Raw genomic sequence first — 25,504 nt, 5'->3', positions numbered from 1 at the left:
AAACATTAGGATGATTACAGCAGCCTTTTCCAGCTATTGAAGGTGAACTACAGAATGTCTCAGTGCCTCTTCTGCTTCCTTTACACTTTGCCCACTTGTGGTGTTGTCTGATATAAGCCTGAATTAAATGTGGATTGCCTCAGGGCTTGTACACTATTCATTTTGCATGCACTTCTAAATCCCTTGTGAACTGAATGAGCTTACGTGTCATAGCTACAATGATAATACTTCTTTGAAAGCCAAAGATTTCTCCTCGATCTGTCTTTTCCTCCTTTCTTTTTGGGGTGTTTGGAACATCTAAGTACCAAGGAAGATGAATGCAAAAAAGGCAAGTTGTACAGCATGGCATCTTGTTCCTGAGGAAAGATTTCTTCAGACGTGATAGAATGCACACTGTCACTGACGGTGCCCAACTCAACCTGTTATCTTGGCGTCTAAGCCCTAGTGAAAGAGTTTGACCAACTAGCAAGCAGGCAGAATGCCATCAAAGCATATGGCCATGAGTATACGCAGCCAAGTGACCATGTAGGAGAATCAAATATGTTTGCTGAGGGCATGAGTCCCAGTCTGAAACATCCAAACAGCTGTCTATCCTGAGGTTTACAAGCCTGTGGTTAAGGGGATGAGACATAGCTAATCTAGATTTTGGCAAGATTAATTTGAAAATATAAAAATTAGCTGTCTTGGCACAAAAGGACATTTTAGACTGTAGCTGTGTATTGACATCTTCAAAGTAATATACCAGGCGAATTGCTGCTGGGTGTTGTGGAATGAAATTATGTTGTGAAATATCCAGTGCTCTTCTACTGCTTTGCCTGCATACAGTTTTAAAGGCATACAGGTCTTTCGAGAGACTTAATTAGTTTGGTTTATATCTTCAACTGCTACATCCAGTATTTTAATACTGCAATTCCATATTACTAAGGGAAATAATTTCTTTATCAGAGCTAAAGTAGTACAAAAATGACACCTATAGCCCTGTTTCTGCAGCAGGCTCTGAAACATTAACTTTTCAAACAGAAGACGAAACTTGTTCTGCCGATTAGAGAATAACATTCCAGTTCACAAACTATTTAACAATCGGGATAACAACATAAATGCTACTGAAATGTACATTGTTACTGACTTTTCAATGGACAGAACTTCGTAGTTTAATAGTGCTTTGGGATACTTGTTGATTATAGATGTACAAAGAAATTATTTTTGTTATTTATAGCAAAGAGCAACGTCTTTGAAAGTGCATTACATTTATTGTTCACAGCAAGCTGTGAAATGTTCAAAAGTGATTATATAATTCAATAGCCTGAATCCAATTTTCCAAACTAAAAAACCACCACATCTTCTCTCACTGGAATCTGTAGGCTAAGGAGGTCTAAATATAATATTTGAAGATACGGGAGTGAAGCTGAAGCCTCACTAAAAGTAACTTTAAACAGGATGATGTACTTAAAAGATTTTTTTTTCAGATATTTCACACTAAATCTCAGACAAACTTTGTGCCAAGGGGGAAAGAATTTACAGTCTTCATTACAGAAAAAAAAGGAGTTTACACGCAACCTCATTCAAGACTGATTATCTGAAATTACAAATAGTTAAAGCAGCTCTCATGTGCCACTAGGAAACAAAACACACCCACAGAAACACAAAACAGATGTAACGCTGCTTGCTACAGACTCTTAGAACTTTAAAGTCTGGAAATTATCAGTATGATTTAAAGCAGTATTTTACAAGTCTGGTTAAAAATAAGATCTCAATGCGATTATTATACAGGTTTGCATTATAATAATTATTCTGCAGTACAAAACCCCCTACAAAGCCAAATCCACACACTTTCCAGGACTGAGCCAGACACTTTTACCACCACAACATTCTGAAGAGCTGGTAGTATTCTAGTTTCCTACTGTGGTCTGTTAAATCATTTACATGTAAATGGAACTTCTGTTTTCTCACCATATGTTCTTTAAAAAATAGATATTCAGCAAAACACCTTTTTCTTTCTCTTTGCAGCAAATAAAATTAGCAGCACTTCATGAAGTGAGCAAACTCTCTATAAATCCTGAGACAATAATAATTTTCACAATTAAAATCATAAAACACAACCAAAGTTGAAGTTTTTCAAACCTTAGCCACAAAACGTCACGGTAAATATCTTATCCTGAAAGTGTTTCTTCTAAATGAACACTTAACAGCATGTGTTGAAATCACCAAACACGATATCTGAACTCTGGATTGAGGACCAAAATTCCTCAAACTGGACTGGATAACATCCAGCTGCACTAAGCCCTGCTTAAGGGGTTAGAGTGGTGCAGAGCACAAGAAATTCTGTGAAATGTAGACTGATAGCACTTATGGAAAACTCAACTACTTCTGACTCTTGGAAGAATTTTGATTGTATTTTAGTCTAGGTCATAACTATACATTTCAGATTATGTTAAAAAATAAGCATCAAAGGTCGTTCAGATATGACCACAGTAAAGACTCGTCCCTTCTAAAAGTGCCTTCATTGCAAGGGTAAGTCAAAATTCATCAGAATTTATGCACAAAGCTATACAAATAATTTTCTTGCTTCAGTCATCAATTGCCACAACTCCTGATACGAAAATAAAAAGCTATTCTACTTCAGATAAAAGTAAACAAAGTTTCTCACTTTTACCTTGAGAGAATCTTAACTATTCCAATTTCTGGTAGTACCGACTTCACCTGTTCACACTGGAATATGTATAAATAACTGAACACAAGGAGCAAGAATTCCCATATTCTGACAGGTTTTCTTCACTCCCAATCTTACAAACAACCCCATTCTTATACTTAGTTTTAGGGTCATCGAGACACCAACTATTTCACACAAAACAAAGTATCTCAAAACCAAGGATTCTAAGTGAAAGTCCCTTTAGGCAGAAAATCACACTCAAGTCTCGTGGCTACCTGATGCAAAACTACTTATTTGCAAAATGTTTTGGGAGTCCTAAAACAGACATTTTCAGAGGACTTCTAACAAAAATTCTTTTTACAAACATCTTCTGAGCTCTTTCTTACACGCATTCCTTATTGCGCACAATGCTGCAATAAAACTGGGATAAAATAACAATTGCTGTTAGAAATTCCCTTACAAGCTTCCACAAACACACTGTGGAGAATTTCACTAGACACTGAACATCAATAACAGTTATGTGGTAGGCCTGAAGAGCGGTTAGATTTTTTTAATTGCTCTTCAGCTAGCGAGACTAGCAGTTTCTCTCACTAACTGACATAAAAATGGAGATAAGTGCAGAAGAAGATTAAGTCCTAAACAGGTATGTTTAATGTTTTCACTACAGACAACGGCCATTAGACTGCTCACAAAATCACCTACTTAAAACACATAGACTGAAATATTTTCATAACTTTTTGAAGCCTCTTTGCTTTGCATACACCTTCACCAATTATTCTTAACACAATAAATAATGTATATATGTTGTCCTTCATGTTTTATACCACACTTCATAGGATAAGAGCCAGTCATAAGTCGATGTAGCTCAAACTGTGAAGTTAGCTTCCTTCCCCAGGGAGTCTCCAGCCTCTTCCAAGGGAGGCATAAACAGCCAAGAGAGAGAACATGGGGTATGGGGAGGCTTTCTGTCTTTTTCAGTTAGGACTGGGAAAATACGAATACTTTTTCCAAGTATTAAATTATTCTATACTGAGTATTACAGACAATTGCTTGGTATTTTGCTGAGTTCTAAGTGAAAACAAATCAGAAAGCAGGATGCTCCTGGTGTTTGTGAAATCCTGTAATAATGGGAATGAGAAAAGGCTCTGAGGTTAGTTTTGGAAAGATAAAGACAACACAAGTTGAACTTGCTTTCCACCAAACTCTGAAAAGTCAGGAGGAAGGGGCAATGATAAGCTGAACAGGACAAGGGGTAGTAGCTTTAAACTGAAAAATGGATGATTTAGATTAATGAAAGAAATTATTCACTGTGAGAGTTGGGAGGCACTAGAAAAAGTAGCCCAGAAAGGTGGTGTTTATGGCCAGGCTGGATGGAATATCGAACAACCTGATCTAGTGAAGTATGGCCCTGCCCAAGGCCAGTGGGCAAGAGTTAGAACTAGACCATATATAAGGTCCCTTCCAACACAAACTATTCTATGAGCCTGTGATTCCCAAAGAATCATAGGAAGACTGGTTGGAAGAACCAGTGATGCATGTAGAGTTTCAAGCAGTTCCCTGAAGTCCTTCTTTAACTGATGGGCCCAGAACTGGACACAGTATTTCAGATATGGCCTAACCAGGGTAGGGTAGAGGTGAGAGGAGAACCCCTCTCAATCTACTAGCCACACTCCTAATACACCCCAGGAAACCATTGGCCTTTTTGGCCACAAGGGCACATTGTTTGCTCATGGTTATCACTCTACACGGTTCCCTCTCCTTTATATTTTATATAGACTATTGCTTGTGCTTTAATTTGCCAAAAGCAACAAGCTAACATTAAACAAGAGAGAGAAGTAAATCACTTTTGTCCAGTGCACCTGCATTCCATTCTCTGGAATGTATATAAATCTGCAACAGAGTTTCATATGCAATAAAAGGACCTGGAAATTTAATGGATGGATTTTAAAAATAGTGTAAAAAGATAGAAATAGACAACTTAATCAAGTGATGTTTGAATAGGAGTACCTTGTACTGTGAACTTTTGAGTTTCGATCAGGATCTATGTAGAAGTGCAATACATTAATAAAAATGAAAAAAACAAACCCTGAAAAAATTAAATGTCAGAAAACTTACAAAAAGATCATGTACCACAAATATGAAACCTGCGGTGTAATGCAACTGTCTCACACAAAGAACTTGTCAAAGCATATTCCCACAAATACAGTGAGACCTGCAGGTGTTTAGAAATTTGGGGGGGGGGATGGAAAAAAAAAAAAAAGAAAGAAAACTGGAGGAAAAAAATAAGTAACACAAAAGAAAGAAGGAAAAAAACAAACAAAAAAGTAATACTACTTTATAATCTACTCACAGTTATTTACTTCTTCCCTGTCTTTCATGCCTCAAAGTGGAGAGGCTTGGTTGAGGAAAAAGAGGAATCAGTTAAAGCTTTTCCTTGTAGGAAATCCAGAAATCTATTTTCTACCTACATTTCTCATCCACTGTCATAAATTCCCAGCCTAGCTTGGCTTTCAATTCAAGTAACACCAATTTCTCCTTTCCACCTTCAACAGTACACATAATAGCATAGCCTAACTCCCATCCCTGTTATTTTCTTGTTTTCTCATTTTCTTTCCCCTTCTTTGCTAAGTTTTGCCTCTCCTTTAGAGCGTTGCCATGCATGACGTGAGAGTGCCACTGGGGCTGGAAGTATAAGCCACTCTTCTTTGCCTTAGCACTGGCTAAGGTAGCAGATTGTATGGCACTCTGCTCTCAGCCAAGCAGTAGCCAGTGCTCTTCTGCATCCCCTCTGTACCTAACCTGTACACTTCCCTTTTAAGCTGGACACTATCCAATATTATACAAGCTTACCTCTTACAGAACTCCCTCTTTAGAACAAAATTCTCTAATGCCATAAGTTGCTTTTCACCAACTACATAAGAAAGAAAAATACCACTTTCTGCACAAATGTTTGAGCTGTAAGCTTCATCATGAATCCTGCTCCTTTACTCCACCTTAGTCCATCTTTACTCACCTCTCTATTTCTTTGTACTGTTTCAAGTTTCAATTAGTCATCCCCATGGCAATTCTACAGCCACTATAGCTTCTACAACTAATATAACACTGTAGCACAATATTAAACACATGTGATTTGTTGCTAGTGTAGGATTATTGATTCGGATCATTTTATTCATCATCAATCTCTGCTTTGTCAATATTTTTGGGGATAGAGAATCACATTATAGCTTGGGTTGGAAAAGACCTCCAAAGGTTCTCTAGTTCAACTGCCTCTGCAGTCAGCAAGGATATCTTCAATCAGATCAGGTTACTCAGAGCCCTGTTGAGCCTCACCTTAAGTATCTCCAGGAATGGGGCTTCAAAATTCTCCCCGGGCAACTCCTTCCAGTGTTCCACCACCCTCATGGGAAAGAACTTGCTCCTAACATCCAATCTAAATCTACTCTTCTCTAGTCTGAAAACACTGCCCCTCATCCTATCACTATAGGTGTTTGTAAATAGTCTCTCTCCATCCTTCCTGTAGGCCCCCTTCACATACTGGAAAGTTGCTACTAGGTCTCTCCAGAGCATTCTCTTCTCCAATGTGTGCGTCGGTCCTTGTCCAGTACATAGCTGTACTCAGTTCTAGAATCACAGTAATCAAACTAAAATATACTTTCAAGTATGCAACTGATTAAATCTGTGCTGAGACTATTTATTGCACAGAAAATGTTCCCTATTTCATCTAGTACTTGTGGCATCTTATGAATGCTGAAGTATTCTCATGATGGGAATGATCCATCTTGGGAAAACAGCTTCACCTGCTCTCCATTATGTCACTTGAAGTTGTATGTCTAATTCCTGGGGAAAGACTAAGAGCTGCAAGTCTGCATTGAGAAGCCTTCTAACATGCAACAACTGTGGCAGCTTTCAAATATTAGATTTTTGTGGTTGTTTTAAATCCCTAAGATAGCAAAGACTCTGATCTTTGATGGGTAACTCTTACAAGGGTTTTGATTACAATGGTGTTTGGACAACAAATCCTTAAGAAGCAATCACAGATATTATAACATATAAGAAGCCTAAGGGAAAGAAGTAGTTTGCTGATAAACTGTCATTTCAGATTATGGTATTAGGTATATTACAAAAATTTACAGAAAGACAGGGAAGCTATGAACTGCAAGTACAGCTACAAAAAAAAAGAATTTCATAATTAGCAATATTAATTTATAACTCTGCCACCGCTCAATTACTTATAACTATGGAAATCGGAATCTCTAATATTTCATTAAGTTCTTTATCTGTATGAAATATTGTAACATAACTCAATTTTTACATGGCAAGAAGAAATTAAAAAAAAAATAAATCCAAAACACCCCACAGATAAATCAGAAGAATCTTGCACTAATAAAAAAGGGCAGCTTTGAAAACATTGCCTACCCGGATCATCAGATGATACTACTTAGGGTATATAATACTGAAAGGGCAATCTGATAATCACACTAGAAGCAATTTCAAGCCATACTACTGCTGAAAAGTCAATTTAACTTTCCAGCTTTATAAGACTTTGTTATTGCTATTGTTAATTATTTCTCATTTAATGGGAAATTGGCAACAAGGTCCCCAACTGTCATTTTAAATCTGCAATAATATCATGTGAAGCTTTTCGTCCTTATTCCCAAGTCCTGGATTATCAGAGCTAAATGGCAGCGCCAGCATTACAAAAGCTCAGGGGCAGGTACTGTTACACAAATTGCCAATTCAATTAACAGTGTGTAAATGCTCCACTGACAGGCTGAGGGAAGGACAGCCATTTTGGCAAGTGTCACTCCTAATTTATCAAACTGTCAAACCTTCCGCTCAGGTGCCTGCGGTCACTGTCTACCTCTTAATGCTAAGTTGTAAAGCTGCAGGAACCATTCTTGTAGCTTGACAAGGCACAATACTCAAAACTGATTTTAAAAGCAAATGTACAATTGTCTTAATTATTCTCGGTATAAATGATGTTTTAATTACAAAATCAGAGTGGGAATATTCAATCAAGACCCGAGATTACATGTATATACAAGGAGGCAGGTAGATCAAAGTCTGATGACTAGCCTATCTTCACAGCTAGCTATTCAGTCTTAATTCAGTACAGTTTGTGACTACCTATCTCCCTTGACTACTGTCCAATCTGTTCTTTAGTCTGACTCTGCTCTGGGTTCTCACCGAAACACTGTGGCTGTGTTAATGCTTTTCAGGGAAAAAACCCTGTGGCAGGACTCCACATCAACAGATTGATTTAATCCCCACAGGCCTTGCTCCTTCCTTCCTCAGACATGCCCAGTTCCTTCATTTAGGCTTGGTTTTTTTTTTAAGTCTGTTCAGTAATAAAAACAGGTTATGAACCTCTTCTCCTGAAAAGAAAAGCTACATAACTTCACATTTGAAGGCTCTCCCTCATTCTTTATTCCTTGAGTTTTTTTCCTGCGCTGTTAGGAACTGCACACAGAAACTACTGCATATGCAGATCAGAACTCCTGCAGTGAATACATGCACTGTGCAGTACATTGGTGCCTGCAGGATAGCGCCTGAACAGTATCCCCATTATGTACTTTGGGGGTGGGGATGTTACATCACCGCATCTGTAAATGTTTGCTTTTGGGTTGAATACTTGCCGAGTGCAAGCCGTGGAGTGTTTCACTTAAATCAAGTTTAAATTGATCTGGCCATTTTAAAGCAAAGAAAACAGGAGTAAAAAATAAAACACCGAAAATAGTCCTTTCAGTATCTTGAGTGACTTCGGTAAAAATGAACAAAATTCAGGGCACAACAGCAGCAGAGAAAGCTCAGATTGGATAAAATTAATGTGGTCTATAAACTGCCTGTGGACGTCATGGGCCAGCAGGAGATGCTCCAGAGAAAGAGAAGAAATTCAAGATTAAGTACTTACGTGGTAGATAACACCAGCTATAGTTTTCTATTTACAATAATTAAGTTCTTAAGCGAAAATCAGCATGTATGTGCATCTTCCACGGTGATCAATCTTTTTGCCTCTGAGCTCATTTGCTGCAGTTGTTATTATCACAGCATTAGGAATCCAAGTATTTGTGGGGTTTTATGTAAGGCAGTAGCTGTAGCCTTGGCCTCAATACTATCATGCCGCTGCAAGTTCCTATGGCTAACCACGCATTTTTCGAAGCAGGTAATGTATGCAGAGAATAATGAAATTCATTTGTTCTATCGCATTTTAGAATGCAGATTAATTCTTTTTAGAGTTAAAAAATAATTCTTACAATGTTGTTATGAAGGGGACCAGTTGAAATCTAAGTTTGGGGTAAAATGCAATGAGGCCGATTCAAAAGTTATTAAATAATGTATTAATATACACAAAACAATTCCCCCGAACTTACTTACAACTACCCACACAAGTTCCTGGGTGCGGTTAGCAGAACTATGTTACAGAATGTCTACATACGACGGAATTTTGAAAGGTTTTAGAAACGTCTTTAACAGAGAGTCTGGAGGCCTAATTCACCGCTTGTGAGGTTAATTAAGTTCTTTTAGCAACCCGAATAAAGAATTTAGGATACTCACCAGTCCTCATGTCCGTGGCCCGAAACATACGCAGGAGAATATCCAAGAGCAGCCCCGTGGCGAACTCCACCTGTGCTGCAAAGTGGAGGCAGCTGCGGGCTGAGGCGGCTGAGGCGACGCGCGGGCAGCGGCAGGTGAGCGAGGCAGGAGCGAGCAGCGAGCAGCTCACTCACCTGTTCACCCCATTTACAGCACAATGGCCGAGGCTAAGGGGCTCATTGGCCACACAACCACCCAATCACCTCTGGCAGGCACCCAGGGAGACCCAAAACTGGCAGAACCCCCAGGCTGCTGTCTGCCAAAAAGGGCACGCGCATACCCTTGCCCGCGACAGGGGCGTGCGCCTTATGGAGCCCCCCTCAGGCAACCGGACTAAACCGGACCAGGCTGCCTGGGTTTGTTCGTGCTGTGTTCCCGCCCCTGGCTGCAATGCAGACGGGCAGGTGAATAAGACAACAGGCCATGCTCGAGCCCATTTTTTGTTCTTTAGGACTATTCACCACAAATGTCTTCACCAGACATGGTAAAAAACCCACTCGATTTAGTATTCACAATATTGTTTTTTAATCCATATGATGATAAGTGTGAGGAAAGTGCTCTGGGCCACAGGGCTACTAGAAGTGACATATTGCTGTACTGAAATAATAGTAAGAAATTCCATACTTGGGAACAAACCATTTGAATGGAACTTGACTTCTAAAGCTTTCAAAGACTGGCCCTAAATAAGGCTGAAATGATATATAAAGCTCTGTTAAATATCTAAGACTGTGATCTTAATCTAATATTCCACACAATTATATGGAGCACCTTAAATCCTTGACTTTCCCTGTTGCAGCCATAACTGTGAAAAGACAGACCTCTAACTGGTTCCAGTGCACGTACGCCAAGAAAAGGTTTGAGAGTCGTGAGGTAGATTACTTAAATCACTTTGCATAATTTCACAAGAGCACACAATTAGAGAACAGGAATGCCACAAAGCTTCAAAACCACAGGAATGCCTTGGAAATCCTAACAGTTGCTAACTTTTGACACTCTCATGTGAAAGCATCTGCAGAGATCTGACTTGCCTTGAAAGCAAGCGGCCTCCTGCTAATCTTATGGTTACATCACTTACCTTTCTGCTAGCACTTTTGTGTAAGTCTAACTCTTTAGACATAACACCCTATTCAGTCTGAGAGCATGCATACTTCTTTTGAACTTGAAAATGTGAGAACGAAGAGGTGATGGTGGGGAAAAAGTAGTATCTTACATCAGCAAAATAAAACAGCTGCTCCCAGGCTTTACACTGGAAACAATCAAAATCTGTAGAGGTTAGAAAAACAGTTCAGGATATTACATAGTTGAGGGGGAAAGGCTGCAGATTATAGAGATACTATATAGAGAGTTTTATACTAAAAACGGTGATATTTGTTTCAGTTTGCAAGAACTGAGAAAATACCTGAATGAAGAGGACTTTATTAGAGAGAGTGAAAAAGTTGAAACTGTTTTTAAAAACTCATAAAAATTTCCTAGTCTTCCATGAATCCTAACTCTGTGGGCCAAAATAAACAGCCCATGAATCATAAGTAATTCCAAGCATTTAATTAGACATAAAACTAGGTGAAAAACCCAAACAAACCACCCCACAAACTGTTAATAGTTTTGTATCTATGATATCATTCCAATTGAATTTTACTTTCAGAACATCAATGTAGCTTATGGAGCCTTAGCTGAGATTCAATAAACTATCATCCATGGGGTATTAGCTTGAATTGTGCAAGAAGTTGAATATCAATCTATGTTATAATCAAGGACTCAAATGATAGATTGTTTCTAGATCTGAGTTTCTTCAGTCAAGAACATTTTGCAGAAGATGAGAATGAGTATTCAGTGAGAGAAATCCAATAGAGATAATAATTCATATGTAGTATACCTGATTTCCATGCATTACAAGACTTTACTGCTGCATCAAGAACAGCCTTCTTAAGAAGATGATTTACCATCCTGAAAAGCATGTCAGCCACCATGGTATGATATGAAATTCCATATACAGAAATGCCAGTTGAAGGCGTGGAACCTGTAGGCATTGTGAGACTCCACACATGATAAAAATACCACTTTGGAAACAGAAGTTCAACAGCAGGTATTACTCAAGGATCACACTTTGTATTACCACATGCCAAACAACCCTAACCCAGGGAATGCATCTATATGGCAGTTCTATGAGCTACCCAAGCTAGTTTCCAAGCTTTGAAAGGTTTTTGTTTGAGAGCAGTCTAACCAAGGACTGCAGAGGAGCTCACTGTATGTTCCTATCCAGAAACAAGTTTAAAGCCCAATGTCAACATACTCTCCTTCCTTCCCTAGAGTCTCTGTAGGTGCACAAGGGAAAAGCAGATAAAAGGAACCTGATGGGAGCTCTCTTGAGACACCCACAGAATATGAAGTAACTGTTCAAACAATGAAACTTTGGCCTGGTGGTAGTTTCAAAGTGGTAGCCACCACAAAGTACACTAAGATAAAGTAGGAATACACTCACATATGGGAGATCATAATGGTTAAAATCAAAACCTGTCTGTTTCCCCAACACAGAAGTGAGGGAAAAAACAACACACAACCCCCCTCTCATTTACTCATACATTCCCATACACCCTGCCACTCCAGCATTGGGCCAGATTTTTCAGTGATATCCTTGAGAAAGTCCTGTATTGCTCTGCAAAAATCCTGGCCTGCCCATTTAACTAGGTAGTGAAAGGCTCTTAATGTCATTGGTTTGCCTGGTACCCTCTCAGAAAATACTGTGCCCAAATTGACATGAGTACCTGCATAGCCATGTCTAAGAAACTGAATTTGATGTGTGCAAGTTCTCTGAAAATATACCTTTCATTTGTGGCAGCTTTGGGATTGGCATGGTGAAAGAGAATAGCCATTTTGGTAACATGGATCCCATCCTTTGGCAACTCAAGGTACTTCAGATCTAAAATTCTCAGAGCAGGGAATGGTAGTGATGCTCCAGACATAAGACTCCAGATCATCCTAGATTCTAGAGATCATTCTAGGCTTTAAATCATTATCCACACGAAAATTCCTATCCTGCAGTTTTGGAAATACTTAGTGATACTTAAGTATTGGTTCTTAGTAGCAGGCTTTTAGCATAGGAAACTTTTAATACATTTTGTGATAGAAGTGCAAAAAAAAAAATTGTAGCTGTGTTACTTAACTTCCTTGTTGAATGCTTGAGTTAAATGAAAATCGTACTGAAGGCATGTCTCAGTTTTTTCCTGTGGAGCAACCACTCAGAGGGCTAAGCACACACTCCATTTGGAAAAATCACAGGGAAAAGAAAAGCACTAGATAATAAGACCCGGTGTTCTTCAGCGCTGTTGTCTTCCTTTCTCCTGCACATAAACAGCTGCCATCACTTTCAAACTGCTGAAAAAACTTCACCAATCTACCCACATTTAGGCTCTGCTTCTGCCTCCAACCTTATGGCAGCACATACACATCTGTGCAGTAAGCTATGCCGGGTAAAGGGGCTGGAATTGCTTCTCTGGGATAGTCTTCAGCTGGACTGGTTAGCTGATCTGCTAACCACACCATCACACACTTGTGATGGTACAGCAAAGAGAGCAGAAATGTGTAACTAAGACAAAAGTGGAGAACAAGATCATCCTCCCTAACAGCAGTCAGTAGGATTTGGGTCTTCACCTAAGAGCTCCCATTGTCACTGTTCAGGAGATGTCTGAAGATCTCTGCAGTCCTCCCATCATAAATAAGAAGGTAGTAAATATGCCAGTATTCTTCAGTGGCAAGCAAAAGGAGAGGACCTTGGAATAGTTTTCATCATGTTTAGCTCCACATTTCAGAGGCATGTGAAGAGCCTACTAAATCATATCCAGAAGTAATCTCTCTCTGGTTTATGCGACTATTACTAGAATAAGATTCCTGCTGCTTAAACTTTATAACCAAATTCTCTGATTTTTCATATTTAGATGAATAGAAGATTTTGCCCAGTCTCACCACTGTCTGATCTGTTTTTTCAGGTCCTATACATCCTACATCTATGTACAGCTCTATACTTAGTCTCCAGTGGCACTCACATGTGGAAGAGCTGTAAAATTGATCCTACCATGATTTCGAGGAGACACAGAAGCATTTGAAATCTGTATGATGTATGCAAGTATTGAACTTAGTCACTGATGGGGAAGCTATAGGTTTCACTCCATCCATTTCTGCAGAGGGTTGTGCTCAATCTATTGTGTAGGATCGACTATCTTCCTGCCCCTGATACTGTGCTCTGGGCACTACAGACATCTGAAAGGCGCCTGTCAGGATGGACACAGTCTCTTTTCAGTGATAACCGGTGGCAGGAAGAGGAGCAATGGACATAAACTCAATCACATGAAATTGCATCTCAATGTGGGAAAATACTTTTTTTTACTGTGAGGGTGACAGAGCACTGAGACAGGCTGCCCAGAGAGTTTGTGGAGTCTCCTTCTCTAGAGATCTTCTTATCCCACCAAGGAGGTGGTTGCAGAGGGGTTGGACTCAATCTCTGGAGATCCCTTCCAACCCCTAGCATTCTATGGTTATTCTGTGATTTCCATTTGAGCAGTTAAAAAAAAACAGAATTTTGGCCAAGGACTAGGATGAAGCTGGTCCTAGATTTACTCTTTTTGTTCAGATTTATGCTCATTTTCAAATGGAGCTGCAGCTACTTTGCTGCCAGAACAAGAACAGCAACAATAAACTATTTGGGTAAAATAATTTGTGGCACTACCAAAAAGGTATCTAACAGTTCTAACCCCTTTTTGGCTTTGACAATAAGCAAAATTAATAATCATGATGAAAGATTTGGCTGGGATCTGTCTCCAATTTTAATATAGCGAAGTGGCAGCATTTGCCCATATGGAGCATAAGAGAAGCCAATACATAAAACATCGTTAACACTTCTTGCTCTTTCTACTCCATCTCCACTTCCAATCCAAGAGGCATCATTTCTCCATTCCTACATCACGACAAAAGCTTGAGCAGGCAGAGAAGACAAATGCACTACAAAAGTGTTGCGAAGTATCAACCCAACCAAAGGTTTTAGCGTGTTTCTCCTAATCTTTGCTTTCCTGTAACCTGACTGCAGTTTCTCCAAGTAATCTCAATCTGCAATCTTTGAAGTTACTCAGAAATGGCACCACACCATCTCCAGTGTCTCAAACACAAGAGCATTTAGAATGTATCCAGGTAATTTCTAGGAAAGTAAAAATGGAAATCATGTGGTTGGATCAAATATCTGATCAAATATATTACAACAGTCACAAATTGGGCAAACTGCATGGACACCCTGAAAGAAGTGGCTTAATGCGAACCAGTCTTCTTTCACAGCTGATGTGCAGGTATCAAAGAGTGGCATCTTGGCTGCCCACTACATCTGTGCTTCACCAACTCCCTGCTTTCACTGGCTACAGTATTCATTTTCTTAGAAGACTGGTGCTCTATTGTTATGTATTGAATTCAAATTCACCCTGAAATCATGACCTGCACTATAACCAAAACACATCCCCAAGCATCTCAGACCCCTCACACAGGCATGGTCCCCTTCCATGTTTTTCACTCTGCTGGAAGAAGTTTACAGCAGCTTCTAGTGGGTGCCATGAGATCTTTGGAGTCAACTAATTTTGCTGGTCAGCAAGCTAATCTTTGCACTTCCTGCCCACCGCTTGCTTCTGTAAGCAACATTTATAAATCATCTCTTTAAAGATTTTTTAATAAATAAACTACATTTAGATGTAGTGAGGAAAGGCTATTTTTTTCTTTTACTAGCCTGGATATACTTATGCTAGTCTATTCACAACCTAGCCATGAAAGAACAAATTGCAGTAGCAGATGTTCATATAGCACTGAGGTGACTTCCCTCCTATTTTTTTTTTTAAATCAAAAATGGTGAGTCTGAAAAGTCAAAACAAAATTAGAAAAAAAGGCAAAACAACAAACAACCCACAAACCAACAACTAAACCACAAAAACCCTGCAGCATCTGTCTCAGCAGAGTTCAAGCTGGTTGACAGTTCCTTACACTGAGAAGCTGAGAATGATGCTATAATTAAAATTTCATGAACAAGACAAAAATCTTTTTTTGTTTGGGAGAACTGTTATGAAAGTATACTGAGAAAAACTGAATATGGTAATTTTAGTTTATTCCTGGCCCTGAATTTAATGATTAAACTTCAGATTCTTGAACAAAATTATTGTTAGCAACCCCTCATAATTAATTATGAATGTCATCTCTGTTAGGCACGGAAGCAGGTCTTAACCATTCCAAATGAATGCGTGGCTTACTGGCACACCACCACTCTGAGCTCTCATTTCTTTGATGACTGAGGATTAATTCTGCCTGTCCTTATCAGAGAATTTAAACTTGACCCAATTAATTCTCAGTCTAAAAAGGAATAAGCAGGAAAAAAGTGAATAATCATTCTCAGGACAAAGGTAAAAGACAGTAATGGCACAGTCAGAGGCATCTTACTGGCACCTGTGCTACTTTTCACCTGTTTTTGGTTTTGTTTTTCTTATTGCATCCATTGCTTTTTTACTGAATTTCAGTCAGCGCCATAGGAGACAACACCATCCGTCTTATTTCATCTTTTAACAAGGACTTGATGAGGTGACACAGGACTGATTCTTAAAAACACATTACCTGTTATGTGAGGCATTGTGTGACAGGGAGAACTATCTCCGTGACAGGCACCTGACAGCAGATTTGTTGATTTCATGGTCACTTCATTTAAAGTAACAACAGGGTGAAATATGCCATCTGATAATCTGTTTGAATGTTGACTGTGAAAAGCACTTAACATTTCTGCCAGCTACTACTACTACTACAGAATCTGTTCTTCAATATGTGCAGTTTTACCAGCCTCTTTAATAAGTCAGTAACTCTCATTCTAGATTAAAGGAAGGGAAGGAAATCAAGATAATCCACTATGAAAAAACAAAACATCAAAACCACCACCACCAAAAAAAACCCAAACCAACTCAACACCAAAAAAAACCAAACTCAAAACCAATGCAAACCCAAAATTTACAAGTAGTCACCTTTGAATTTTGACACTGCATTGTGAAAATAAGAATATTGACTGCAAGATGACCAGCTATTTACAACTCGTGATGCACCTGTACTGTATAGATGATTTTAGTACAGATATATCGCTTTTCTTGCCCAATTTTCTTCCATGTGGAAGTTCAATCCAGTTACTTAAGATCAAATATCTTCCTGCCTAATTTCCACTAACAGGTAGTGATATAAAAATGATAAGGATGGGATTACATTGAGTTCTGATGTAATATTTTGAGATGAAATTTTAGTGAAGGAGCTGATGTTATACAGACACAACATGTCAGGATTTGAAAAGCAACAACAACAAAAAAGCTCCATTTGTTCCTTAGATGCACAGCTTGTAACACAAGAAACTACAAGAATAAAAAGCTATTATCCACTTTCCAGTGGTGGCTGAATGAGTGAAATTATTGTTTGTTTTCAGACAAGTTTGGGATAGGCATAGATACCTCTAGATTAAGCTGGCAGCGCTGAAGTTAGGTCAAATCTGTCCTTAAACAGAGCTATTGCCATATAAAAATGCACAGCATGCACAAATTACAAACCCTTAATTCAAGTAGGGCTAAATGAGACAAATTCTAATGAATCAGCACTGTACTCCTACCATAATTAACAGGTACTCACACGTTGAACTATCTTTTTGATTTATGATAACCTCCACAAAACCTGATGAAGAAATACTTTGAATCAATACAATTTAATCACTCTAAAACAACATTAAATATGAACCAGAAGCAGGCTGGTTAAAATTTACACTTCCTCTGAAAGATTTTTGACACATTCAGTGCTTGTGAAAGCTGAGGGGATGACGGCCCTAGTCAAATACAGTTGAGTGAGCAGACTGCAAGCATCCCACATTCCACCTCCAGTGCAGTTCAACCGTGACGTGGAGGGACCTGCTTTCTCTTTTACTTCCCTCCACACATACACATTTTTATTTACTGTCTTGTAAATAGTTTATTAATTAATTCCTGCTGTTGCTTGTTGGGTTTTCTTCCTAGTACTCTTAATATTTTGCTACACGTCTCACTGGAATTCACCTAGTCTTTTATTTTGAAGTAAAGATTCTGCCTAGTTGACAGAAATTCTAAGACTAGCAGGCATATTATTCCTAATCTATGAAGATGTTATCAGAATATTTTTATGTGGATTTGTTTATCTTTAAATCCTCTTTACTCAGGAAATAACCTCAAGGGTTCAGGTTCCCATCTATCTCCTGGGATCACATCAATGGCAGCAGAAGTATGTATTTGAAAACTTTGTTGTGGATTCGGATCATTGTTTTTATAATCAGAACATTCTGTTCCTTTATGGCACTGCTGACTCCCATCTTTCCTGCTAAACTTCAGCTGCATTAGAAATAGCAACCTACAGTTGTTTTGTTAAGAGAGCTAGTGTCAACTTGAAATCTTGTCAATTAAAAACAAAACAAAAAGCAAAGCAAAATCAAACTAAAAAAAAAACACTGTCAGGTGCCAAATCAACACCTGAGCCCCACCTGCCAGTTTCTGTGGTTCTAAACTCATTCACTCATATTTTTAAGAACGGCTTCTCTCTTTCCTGCCTCTGTGCAAAAGCCTCACGGAAACAAACAAAAAAGTGAGGCTCAGTGAGAGCTTTGTGAGCAGAAATAGCTTTCAAAAGCACCTAGGAGAAAGGTAAAGAAACGGGGAGACAACAGAAAAAGAAGTTTGCTTATTTCTTCATCTGTTTCACTTAGAGGCTCTCTGAGATTACATAAAACTTCACTGGAAAGAAAAAATAAAACAAGGAAAAAACCCCAACCAGCAAAACAACAAGCATGTATTGGGAAAATCCAGTTCAGAAGTCTACTGTGTCCCTTTAAACAGACATCAGCTCCAAAGCATGGAATAAAAAAAATATCCTGTAGCCCAGATCTTGGGGTACATTGTGGCTGCTTTAAGTTGCATTATGAACACATTCTGGGAATGAAGCCAGCATCCCTGGCCAAATGAGGTCACCCACGTGCACAGGGATCTTCTAGTGGCACTGAGCCAGCCTCTGCTCCTCCTGTCATGTCAGCATTCTTTGAGGAAACCTGGACAGGTCTATCCCAAAGCTTCATTTGATGCAACATTCTGGGCAATTTCAAAACCCATGGCAGCATCACCATGCATGCACATCTCCCCCACCAGAAGTGTGCTGTTTCTCAGATCCCGTGGAAAGCCAAAATGAAATTAACTGACCAAACTGGAACTGCAGTCCTTCTCAGACTTGGTGGGAAAACATGCAAGCTGTGTTACAATCTTGTAAAATATAAAGGCATTGAAAGTCATATAAGCAGCTCACAACGAGGATGAGGAAAACCAGCCTCCTCTACAAAATACTGCTAGCTATCCGCGTTATCTTCCCTGGCGTTAAACTCCTAGTATGAAGCCTCCTTCTATCAGAAGGAACAACATTTGGCTTCACATTACCAAGTTGTAGAATTCGTCACTTTCATCTCTCTGCCATATGCAGGATATTGAAAATGAAATGAAAACATAAAAGGATTTTTAACATGAGGGGAACACCTGATGTATGAAGTTATTCAAGCCGCAGGAATGTGTGGTATTGCACATTCTCACTGTCACAGTCTTTGTTGAAAAGGATTTCCCTGACCTTTCCTCTAACCAGCAAACAAATAAGCCCTATCTCTCAGCAGGAGAGAGCCACTGCTCCATTAGATCATTAAGCAGTTCTATTCAGACTATCCCAGTCCCCTGTCCTTGGCCCTGAAGAAAGAGCTGGCACCGGTCCAAGCACTCAGATAGAAGGAAGGCAAATGTGCTTTCGTACGGTACAGCTTGAAATGTCACAGCAGGATGAAAGTCGCGGAACAGACAGCAGTGAGGAAAAGATGTGGTGCTACATGAGGGGTAGTGTTCCAACAAGGAAAGGCTGGTGTTTCAGTCTGCCAAACAACGTAATGACTCATCCAGGCAGAAAAATATTACCACCATGGGAATATTTGGAACGTCTCAGTCTGAGAGTAATTAGAGACTAAACTACACCGGCATGCTTCAGTGATGAAATGAGAAAATAAGCAATACCTCTGTCAAGTTCTGATTGGTGAGTATTAAATGAATATGGGCTCCTATCATATCTGACCACAAACTAGTAACTTGCAGCAGATTGTCAGAATGGGGAAATATTTCCACTTTCTCATAAAATACGACCGCACAAAAAAAAAAAAACAACAAACCAAACCCAAGAACAACCACCAACAAACCAAAAACCTGGTGAAGTGAAAAATGTTACAGTTGGCAGTAAGAGTTTTAAGGAAAATCATTACCATGATTATATAATTTAATCCTTGTAACAGGCATTTGCACATAGAGTTTTCAACCTCTAATTACTCTGTCTGCAGCAGAATAAAGAAGGGTAAGAAGAGGATGGGCAAAAGCAGCAAATGCTGACAGTTTCATTTTATTAATAACTACTGTATACAAATCACTAAATGAAAAGCACAAATGTTTAATGGATATAGGTAATGGAATTATTGTGCTACTTATCGGCTGTAAAAATGTAAATACTTTGGCAAGAAGGACAAATGTTAATTTTTATTCTTTTGTATTTCCAACTTGTGCACAATTTGTATTCATTAAGCAATGCAAAAGGCCTTTTTTTCTTTATAATTGTAAAGTGACATTATAATTAAATTGTATAACCTCAGCAGCATCTGCAATTTAAAGGATCACTTACAAGCTGGCTGGACAAAGTGCACCACATTAAGCCACAAAACTGAGTTACACATCAATAACCCTTCATTCCAGTGGCTGGGTCAGAACCTCAGCAACATGAAGAGAAAAAAAAAAAAAAAGAAAGAAAGATTATTCAGAGTAAAAAGGTTTAGAAGGTCAGAAGCAAAACCGCTTACAAGATCAAAATTCCCAGGATTCTTTAAGACCACATACACTGAAACCTCCTGTGACACCTGTTTGACTTCTTTAGGCAGGATGGACACTTGTAGTTCAGCTGAACTAAAACACAGTTCCCAGATTAAAAGGAAAGGCAAATACAAATTACCTCCCTACACAATATGAACAACCTCCATTAGACTGGCCTAATAAACTCTAATAGATCTATAGCTTAATACAATATTCAGCTATTGACATAAACATAAATATAAATTTCAAAGAAAATAACATACTTTAGTAAAACTACCTGTGCAATAAAAATTAATGAACTCCAAATGATTCTGCACATCTCCACCAAATTGCATTTTCAGGCTCACATCTTCAGGACATGCTGGGTGGTTTGATGCATTCCCACAATTCATCTTCCTGCTAAGCCAATTTTAATTTAAATGCAATTAAAGGCTCAAAATGAACATTATGTATTAGATAAAGCCTTGAATCTGCAGACTATCATAAATATGATTTTCAGAAAAATTAATTACAAGCCATTAGGGTACAAGTCATCTTACTGCAAATGTTGAGTTAAACTGCAGAATCAGTTTGTTCCTTCCATTAAATGTTAAATACTGATTTTAAGCTTTGCTCCAAGTTAATAGCAGAAGGCTCGTGTAAAAGAAAAAATGCTTCTGAAATAATCCTCAGAGATTCTGAAGACTTATCAATCTCCATTAATGGAGGAAAAAAGTGGTGTTCTCACTAACTGCTTTGAAACAATGAGATTTTGATCTACTTTTGCTCAATTTAAAATAATAATAAAACTCCTCACATACTTCTTGTACTCTCAATACAACAGATTTCTGCTGAAGACAGAGCTGGTGCATACCTGCTTCAAATGAAAAATCCTTCTACGTCAGGTGATGTTTTCAACCAGTAGTTGGAAGACAGCCACAAACCACACTGAAGGCAGCTGCTAAAGGCACGCTGTAGACCTGATATAGAAAAAGTCAAGCAAGAGCTTCTTTTTGGGGTGATCCTTGCTATAAGGTGAAGCCTGAGGATTCAGTGCAATCCCAGCGTTCAAGTAGCAGCTGTGGAAAATGCTGATTTCTAACTCTGCAACCTTTCAGATGTTCCTAAAAGAGACTTCTAAATGTGTCTTTAACTCCTAGCAACCACAATACAGCATTCATGCAGCCTAACTTGTTCTATACTTCTATACACTTATATATATAGTTCTATATACCTATATATATACCACTTATATATTGCTATATATACCTATATATAGAATTCAAAAGAGCTTCAAAATTAGATGAGACATATATTGTATATAATGTATACTGTGAAAAGGGTACTTAATACTGTAACAGGGAAAAAATATATGAACATACCCCTCAGAACTAAAAGCAGTTTTCCTAAACATACAACTTCTGAACCTCACTGCTAGCTGTTCTTTAACACCATGCCATAGCTACTGCATTCTTCCCACCAACATTACCCACAATAGATTCAAAGGCAAACTGTGCTTAATTCCCATTTCCCAAACTGACATATTTTATACACAATATGTCAAAATTATGCATTTTTCATTAACTTCTGTTCTATCATTAAACAGAAAAGCAACGACACGGTTAGTGAAATTCGCCATTAATCTCATAATAATTGCTTATAAATGTTCACGCTACACTGAAGAGCTGAATGCATCACATGTAGTTGAGGGGGTCAAGGTAACTTAAAAAAAATAAATCTTTATTAAATCACAGCTTTCTTTTCTGACATTATTCAATTTAAGCACGAATGCTGAAACTCACACCTTCGTCTTCTGCACACTTGATTCAACTTAATTTTATCTGCTTGAATATCAAATGTTTCAATATCCATCTCTATATCCAGGCCCTCCTCCAGCTGCTAACTACTCCAGCCCTCCAGGGGACTGCATGTGTTTGCTTCAATCCATTTATTGTCTTTTCCTTGTCTACCTCTATTCCTAGACACTAATGTACTCACTTCTGGATATTAGTAGATAACCTCTGTGCAGTGGGAGTTTAATGAAATATCTGGCCATCAAGCTGGATGAATGTTATTTTGGCAATTGAACTTCATAATTTAAGGGCATTAGTATGAGATTGTCTAATTTCAAGGAAAGTGGAAAGTTGTTATATTCTGCAGGTACTGCTAAAATACTTTGTGATGCCTGCAGATCCTTTAACAATTTTACTCCCAAGGGAGTAAGACTCTGAAATAAAATTTATGATATGCCTTGACAGTTTCAAAAATCAGAGCAATGATTAAGTCTAATGAACACAGAACTATTGAGCTTGTTGTACACTTCTGCATTTCACTGGCAAACACTTTTTTCCTGCAGCTGATGATATGTCAGACACTTAAAGGCACCCAACAGGATCCTTTTCACTCCATGGGGTTTTGACAACCTACAAGAACAGACACACTTAAGCCATGCCCACTAACAGCTGCAAAGAGCACAGAAGCTCTTACTCAAAGCCACCACACTGTGGCATCACTCTATGGGGCAAAGAAATAAGCCACAAACTTAATCCATGAAGACGATATGCAACTAGAGCCACATTTATATCACAGAGTAACTAGGAACACTCTCAAAATGATACTTTTTGCAGTTTTTATATTTTTATGTACACCACTCTGAATCTTTAAGTAGTCTTCAGAGTTTTATCTCTGAACCTTTTACCATATATAACTTTAAAAACAAGAGTTTCAGAAGGCTGATCAGAGTCCACTGCCATCACTGAGGCTTTTCCCACTGACTTCAGTGTATTGAACATCAACATGTTAGCATTGCCAACATGAGATTAATTGGTCTGAATACTTAATCTAAAGTATGGAACAGATCCACACCACACAGTTCTCTCCACCCTTTCAACTGTCTATCATATTCATGCATGTTATCAAGGATCAGGTTAAAAATAAAAGCAAAACTGCTTACAAGATACAAATTCCCAGGGTTCCTCAGCACTGTGTGCATTGAAACCTGCAATAACACATTTGGCTTCCTTCAGCAGCACGCAGACCTGTAGCTGGGCTGATCTAACTGCAATTCCCCAAGTTAAAGAGAAGGGCAAACACAAATTACCTCTCTACACAGCAAGAATAACTCCCACCAGGCTAGGTTAACAAATGCTAATGATACTCTGTCTAGGGACAGGGACTAGTCCTTTTCACCACAAGATTTGTAACTCAGAGTCTAGAAGTGTGGTATCTATCACCAATGATAGAATACACTAAGGCAGGTACAAGGGGAAAAGAGAGAGAAGATGACTGCATTTACCAGCGAGATGCCTCTCACTCTGCAAGACGAATGCAAAGCAGCACTATGCAGGAAGCTAAGAGAACACTCCAAAACTAGCACAGTGTATCGAAGAGAGATACAATGAGCTGTTGTCTGAATTTTCAAGCACAAATCCCCTTTCACTCTCCCAAGCTTACCGCCATTCGCCATTAGATTTTTCATTTCCAAATAACTCAGCAACTAAACAGGTGGAAAAAGTCAAACTCTGCCAAGCTTGGCTGCCCAGGAAGCTGCTGAAACCATGAGGTTCCCATTCAGAACAAGATCTTTGTGACAGCATGAGCTCACTCTGAATAGCTGTGTGTTCAGCAATGTGCATGTTAATGAATGCATTGTCCATTGTTATCACAGAATGTTATTCAGGGTTTCATGCAGATGTCAATAAAGGTTATTTTTTACTACTTTCCCCCCTGCAAATTTAAAACACAAGTTACTTTTTTTTTTTTTTCATTTTCCTTATCCTGGTCATTGCTGTTTCTCTTAGGAAAGAGGTCCAGGGCCAATTAATCCTCTGGCCATTCCTGAATCTCATTTTCATTTGCTGCTTTAAGTATATTAATCAATTTCCACTTCCTTTGTACTCTGCATTCAAAACTCAAAGTCTTTTCATCCACATACCACTACTAAATTCCAGCCCCACACCGCAGTTTAATCTGTCTTGAGATCCATCCCCTCTTTTCAGCAGTTCTCACTAATAGAAGTTATCTCCCTTCTCCTTAATCTTCATCATCCTTGCATTTCCTTAAAAGGCCAAGAAGCATTATCTTAGATGGTGTTTATTAATTTTGCTTATCACTGAATCCTTCCTAAAAAACTTACCCCAAGTTTACTAAACTTTTTTTACACACAAACACTACATGTACACACACTCAATCAGCCTGGCTTTCTAAAAGGCCAAGTTGTTCTCCAAAACCTCCCTACTTCTCATGAAATGCTGGACTTCTGAAATTAGACATGACACTGAAGCTCCCAAACTCTACTACTAAAAGCAGCAGGAGCTCACCTTCAAGTCAGTGAGAAGTTTCTCAGCAGAATAACAATATTTTAACCTTTGCCTAAGACTTGAGCAAACTACCCATGCTGTGTGCTTAAAGTATTTCAGAGGCAGTTCTGCCAGAATAATGAATGAGTTTGAAAGAGTTGTAGCTTTTTTGGATGTCAAGGAATACAGTTGGTCATGATAGCTCTTTACATTTCTCTTAGTACAAGCGTGTTGACTTCAGACTCAGTTTATAAACAGCAGTTTATAAAAATGCTAAAAGATGGACAATATTGCCTTTTTTATTTTTTAATGTTCAGCTATACTGATGCACATAATTTTAATGAGGAGCTCTGTGAGGCTGACTTCTTTTAGTCTTCTAGAGGAATCCTTCTGGCCTTTCGTCTTTTGTGAGCATCCATATGAAACCATTTCGGTAGGCTCATAAAACTGAATAAAAAAATCCCAAACACCCCAAAGTGTTAGAAAAAAGTCTTAAGACATAAGAAAAATAAGCAATGACCCTTACATGTAAGTAGGGGTCCACAAAGGCACTCACTGCTTTTTAACTCATGCATCTGCCTGAACACATTTAGAACTAAGACCTTTCTGAACACCTTCTGGGCATGCCCTGAAGCCACTCAGCTGTGTCAGGGCTATTCTGGGATGTTTTACAGGATTATTTTCCTTTCAGCAGGGAACTGCTGGTATTATTCCCACACACATACTTATGTTGGCCTGTTCACAAGACAGCTTAAAACCAGTATTTCATAATGGGACATGCTGAACTAGTAAACAGAAAAGGATGAAGCAACAATTTTCTGTTGACCTCTGTCTTGTTGCTAGGATTCCAGATGGCTTCTGTTTAGAAAACAGGTTAAACAAAACAAATAATTTTTACTTTATTAAATTTGTAATATTTCCTATTCACAATTTGACATAGAAAAAATAAATCTTTCTAGTTTTAAAATGTATGCATTGTATTTCCCTACTCATCCTGCATAAAGCTTGATGTTGTGGAGCAAGAGGAATCTTGTAACTCAGTA

General features: G+C 38.6%; 1 protein-coding gene across 15 annotated transcripts in view; it reads right to left on the bottom strand.

Annotated features, from left to right (window-relative positions):
* NPAS3 (neuronal PAS domain protein 3) overlaps window positions 1-25,504 on the bottom strand; it is a 665,104-nt gene that overhangs the window by 361,639 nt on the left and 277,961 nt on the right. For 8 of the 15 annotated variants that reach the window (XM_064148527.1, XM_064148548.1, XM_064148574.1 and 5 more), the window contains one exon: window positions 9,206-9,280. The exons of 6 other annotated variants lie outside the window; for them this stretch is intronic. In XM_064148527.1, coding sequence (XP_064004597.1) covers window positions 9,206-9,280 — 75 coding nt within the window. Of the gene's footprint in view, window positions 1-9,205; window positions 9,281-20,461; window positions 20,584-21,037; window positions 21,121-25,504 lie in introns of those variants that run through there. One more of the 15 variants, XM_064148635.1, reaches the window with a different exon arrangement.

Source organism: Pogoniulus pusillus, chromosome 1 (assembly GCF_015220805.1).
Source record: "Pogoniulus pusillus isolate bPogPus1 chromosome 1, bPogPus1.pri, whole genome shotgun sequence".
NCBI classification, from domain to species: domain Eukaryota; kingdom Metazoa; phylum Chordata; class Aves; order Piciformes; family Lybiidae; genus Pogoniulus; species Pogoniulus pusillus.
This window is presented reverse-complemented; position numbering and strand designations above follow the sequence as displayed.